The sequence below is a fragment of the Triticum aestivum genome, chromosome 3A (genome assembly GCF_018294505.1).
Source record: "Triticum aestivum cultivar Chinese Spring chromosome 3A, IWGSC CS RefSeq v2.1, whole genome shotgun sequence".
NCBI classification, from domain to species: domain Eukaryota; kingdom Viridiplantae; phylum Streptophyta; class Magnoliopsida; order Poales; family Poaceae; genus Triticum; species Triticum aestivum.
In genome coordinates, this window is record NC_057800.1 from 61621378 (window position 1) to 61626100 (window position 4723).

At 42.9% G+C, this 4723-nt stretch overlaps 1 protein-coding gene across 1 annotated transcript in view; it reads right to left on the bottom strand.

Annotated features, from left to right (window-relative positions):
* Nucleotides 1-2370: 2370 nt before the first annotated feature.
* The window catches only part of LOC123056779 (uncharacterized), a 6073-nt gene continuing 3720 nt past the window's right edge, over nucleotides 2371-4723 (bottom strand). The window contains exons 2-5 of the mRNA XM_044480053.1: nucleotides 3947-4261; nucleotides 3293-3347; nucleotides 2938-3004; nucleotides 2371-2781 (exon numbers count right to left, since the gene is read on the bottom strand). Coding sequence (XP_044335988.1) covers nucleotides 2701-2781; nucleotides 2938-3004; nucleotides 3293-3347; nucleotides 3947-4261 — 518 coding nt within the window. The 3' untranslated portion in view covers nucleotides 2371-2700. The remainder of the gene's footprint in view (nucleotides 2782-2937; nucleotides 3005-3292; nucleotides 3348-3946; nucleotides 4262-4723) is intronic.

Genomic DNA, 4723 nt, shown 5'->3' on the forward strand with positions numbered 1-4723 from the left:
ATCGCAGGTGATATCGTTTTTTGAAGGATATTTCAGGTGATACCTACAAAATTACCGGTACACCTTTAGCCCACACGAGCAAGAAAAAAATGACTAATCTGCACGCTATCATGTTCCAGTTCCAACCTCTCCGTAACTCACGCACCCCACCTCTCCTGAAATCCCTCGATTAGTAGTCGTTCCCCCTAACCACCACGACCCATGCATCTCGCAAAAAAAAAGAATCACTCCCTCTCTCCCTCGATCCCATCTCTCGTGACTGCGTAGATGGCGGCAGCGGCGGCGGCGCGAGGATCTGAGGCGACGATCCGGTCGAAGGAATCTGCCGCCGGCGGGAGCGTCGGCCTGGAGGTGAACGAGCTCAGTAGAGGTAAACCGCGTACCATATGAAGGAGTTCCTGCCTATGTACAATGCCTTCACACTGGTAAGTTTGTCGTCCTCTTCCTTCCCGTCTCGTCTTACCACGGTACGAGGTTTTATGCGATTCTTCAAAACATGACCAGGTCGTTGTGTTGCTTCTGCTGAAACAAAAGAATAGTAAATTAGTAATGATCACATCAGCAGCAGATTTACATGTGCAAACCGAACAACTTATGAAAGCTGTGGCCCTGATTGTTATGATTTTTCCTCCTCTTTTGAGTAGATGCAAGATGGCATCTACTTTGGCTAAATGAAAAAACAATGCCAAAGTTCCCGGCACCAAATGTTTTTATAGCCAAATAGTGAATGCATGTTCGTCCTCACTGGGTTTGAGTTTTATTGTTGTTCTTATATAGCATTACTTGAATTTGTCATCATAGTTGTGCATGCTGCCACATTTGAAGGGTCAAATTTATAGTAGGCAAAAATAAACTCGGTCTAAACCAAGGTCTTAGCACTGCAACACAAATAATTGTGAAAAAATTCTATAGGTTAAGAATAGATATGTAACTCAGTCAAAAACAAGGAGTAGGGTTAGCTTTAATATCTTTGTTTCATCTGTCTAAATAACAAACAATTGTTCTGACACACATCCATTGATCGTGAGATGGAAACATGCTCAACTCAAGCAGGTGTACCTCATTTAATTTAGTATCACTCAGGGTCAATCTTGAACTTGCTACAAGGGCGTAAGATGTAGGCAAAACTCGTTTCTATAGATAACCTGTTTCAGAAATTGACCTTGTTTCTGTCAAACATTAAAACCCAAGATTGATGCTGAAAGTAACTCAAGAAAAACTTATAAAATTGATGTTGAAATAAAATGGCGGAAAGGCCCACGCGGAGGTGTGAAAACTTCATCGACTTTATTTGGGTTTTCTCAAATCCTTCATATTTCTGATGCTTGACAAATTTTCTGTTGTTATAATTGTACAGGCAAAGCTTAAAAGTACTTTGCAGCTGCAAGCTGTTAGATGCAAAAAGAATACTTGTACCGCGTGCTAGCTAGGTGAGCACCTAAGCATGCTGCAGGATGATTTCATCAACCCGGGGAGCCTGGAGTGCGTCCAGAGGGCGAACAAGATGGCAAGCAAGTACTAGGGCATCTCCTTACCTACCCGTTTGCCGTCCTTATATAGTTATATTACCACATAGAGCAGCAAAAAAATCTGCAATTGCATAGTTGCAGTCTCTGCGATGGTAGATGTTGCTTCTGTCTAGATATGGATGCACTTTCAGCATTGTAAGCTTATTTTGTATTGATGGTTCTGTTCTTACTGTATGAGATGCAAATATGTGTGAGCAAATATCACTCCCTCTCGCAATGCTAGAGTTTCGTCATTGAAGGGGTCAGTTACACCGGCGATTGGTTTGCTCCATGCGCCAATGAAGGAGAGGTGTGAGGGAGCAACTCCTCCTGCGCCTCCCACCTGAAGCTGTGTGTCGAGAGCGCCATCCGTGTTGATTTTGATCCACCCGGGCTGGGGTGGACTCCGGTTCTGAACCCCCATGTTGCATCGCTGGGTCGTAGGTAGATCTGGTAGAGCCAGGTCCAAATGCCTGCACCTAGTTTCAGCAACTTAGGGTCAATTTGGTTGGCACCCTGGCCATCTCGTGCCTGGCCACAAACTCGCCTAGAACCTTCCTGGTGTTTGTTTGGTTAACGTCCTGAACGATCGAACATGTGCCTGGCTGGAGCAAACCTGGAATCGTCGTTAGCCTGAGCCAACTGTGGCATCGCCATTAGCCTGGCCCAGGCCATCCGTTCCGGATGCCTGGTGCATGCCTGGTGCTGCCTGGCTATAGATTAATATTAAAATAATTGGCTGGGCTGATGGGCTCCACGCTTGTATAGATCCTTAGCCTTATAATATTCTCTCTAATACTTTTTCAGGCCAGGCTACCAACCAAACATCCCACTTCCAGGCCAGCTTGCCCAGGCACAAAACACATATTCTCCAGGCACAACTCAGGCACCGAATTTCTCCAGGCAAAGTGGCCAGGACACGAACCAAACATGCCCTTAATAATAAGGTTTCGACGAATACATTGGACTCTACCACAAGCAACACAAACTGGACTAGCAGACCAAGTTAGAGGCATTCATGTGGACTGACCACGGCACACAGCAAGTGGCAGGTGAGAAAACTCTAGAGTTGCTCCTTGGCAGCGCCCCCTGCTGCTCTAGCTCGCTGATGATGCCTTGCACGATCTAACCAACCAAGGGAACCCAACGTCAAAATGAGACCACTTCCAGTTGCACCTAACTATCAGCAAAGCTAAGAAAATCTACAAAATCCAAGCTTGCGGAACTCCCTCGATTGCGTGGAATCAAAGATCAACCACACCTTGTCGAAGTCCTGCGCAACATAAAATCACAATCAAAAATCTATAACTCAGTTATTACATATTAGCCATATTATTCAGATGCAAAGCTCTTGACATTAGGTCATCAGGTACGACCATGAAGAAAATAACATATAAGGCAAAGAAGAAATGCAATACCATACCCATACCCTCTGAAAAACAGTTATGATCAAAGTCATCCATGAACACTTTATGGCAATCATCATCATGAGATTCCTACAGAGAATAACAGTTATGATGTTATATTATTTATGAATCGCATGCAAAATTAAACAAGGAAGAAGAGAACCTTTCAACCAATACAACAAGTAAAAGCATTGCTCCTACAAAGGGAAACATTGACTACATTTGTGCGCTCAATACTTAGTGGCTCAGTACCAGAGTGATCATTACAACTAGCAAGTGAAATCCAATGAATTGTAGCATGTTCAGTGTTACCTACTGAATGAAATATGTAATTGAAATCACCGGGACAAGCTCCTTAATGAGAAGGGGGGAAGATACCTTTTTACTCCGGCGAGCTTCAGGTGAGCTCCTCCACTGGTCCTAATCCATTTTCCTGATCCACACAAGCAAATAAAAAGAATGTCAACAACTCCTCCACTGCATTATAGGACATTAAGTTGTACTAGTAACAACAATGAGAAGTTTGTGAATAAATATACCAAATTTTATAAGGTTGTTAACAAAGCACATTTTCCATCTGTGTGAACATCATAATTATACTAAATCCCATAGTGATTAAATATCTAGATGTATTTTAACAAATTCTATAGTTGTCAAAAAATTCCAAGAGAACTTGAAATTTCCGAACCTTCCACTTTCAGTCGATGATGGGCTGGCTCGTTGAAAAAAAACAGGAATGCAAGCATAACCTTGACTAGACTGGATCCTGAATATCTTGTACAACTATGAGTAAAAGCAAACTAAACACCACCAGTTTCCAACTGAAAGTTTAAACTTATGTATGTCAGAGTGGCTGGTGAGTGGTGACTATGTATTTTCGGGTTATACAGAAAATAAGGGCAAGATCAGAAGACAACATGTTGCAAGACATTGAACAAAGCAAAAAGATTCAGATAAAGAGTAGAGCAAATACATGAAGATTCAGATTGAGCCACATGCTGGTGGGTGGGAGGGGGAGTGGACGCTGCCTACCCACGGACTGGTGGCCGATGTTGGGCGTCACCGGCTGCTCGACGGAGGGAGCCGCTGCAGGGGGCGGTGGGGCAGGGAGGCATCGGGCAGGATCGGCACACCGGAGCGGAGGGTTTCCAGGGAGGCGGCACACCGCTGCAGGGGGCGCCGGGCTGGAACCCTCGCGGCAGGAGCGAATCCAGGGAGGCGGGCCGGTGGTTGCTTCCCTGCTGGATTGGGGCCGCCGCGGGATACACGGAGACAAGTGGATCAGACGATATTGCGATGGGCAATTTACCAAATTATTAGTGACGGATCTACCCTTCGAAAAATTAACTGGTCCCACCAAAAAATTGTACCGGTCCCACCGTTAAATGTAATTTTCCGTAATTTTTGTTTTGTAACTCCTATTTTTCCACCGTTGGATTATGGTGAATGGACGGCTTGTAAAATCGCCAATCACTGTAACGGTTGTACATTTTAATATAGGTTTTACTGTTTATGTTTTCTCTTACACATTTTGCATTTGTTTGTATATATCAGGAATATTTCTTTATACATGTTTAACATTTTTCAAATAGATAATTACATTTTTAAATAAATGTTTGATGTCTACTTTTTTTTCAACACATGTCTACATTTTGTAATACACACTGTACATACTTTCATATATGTTTAACATTTTTATAATATATGATTAACATCTTTTCAGATATAAGTTATGATGTCTAGTGTTTTTCTACATATTCTACATCTTTTGTGTACATGTGAAATATTAGATTATTCGGGTTATTTTTT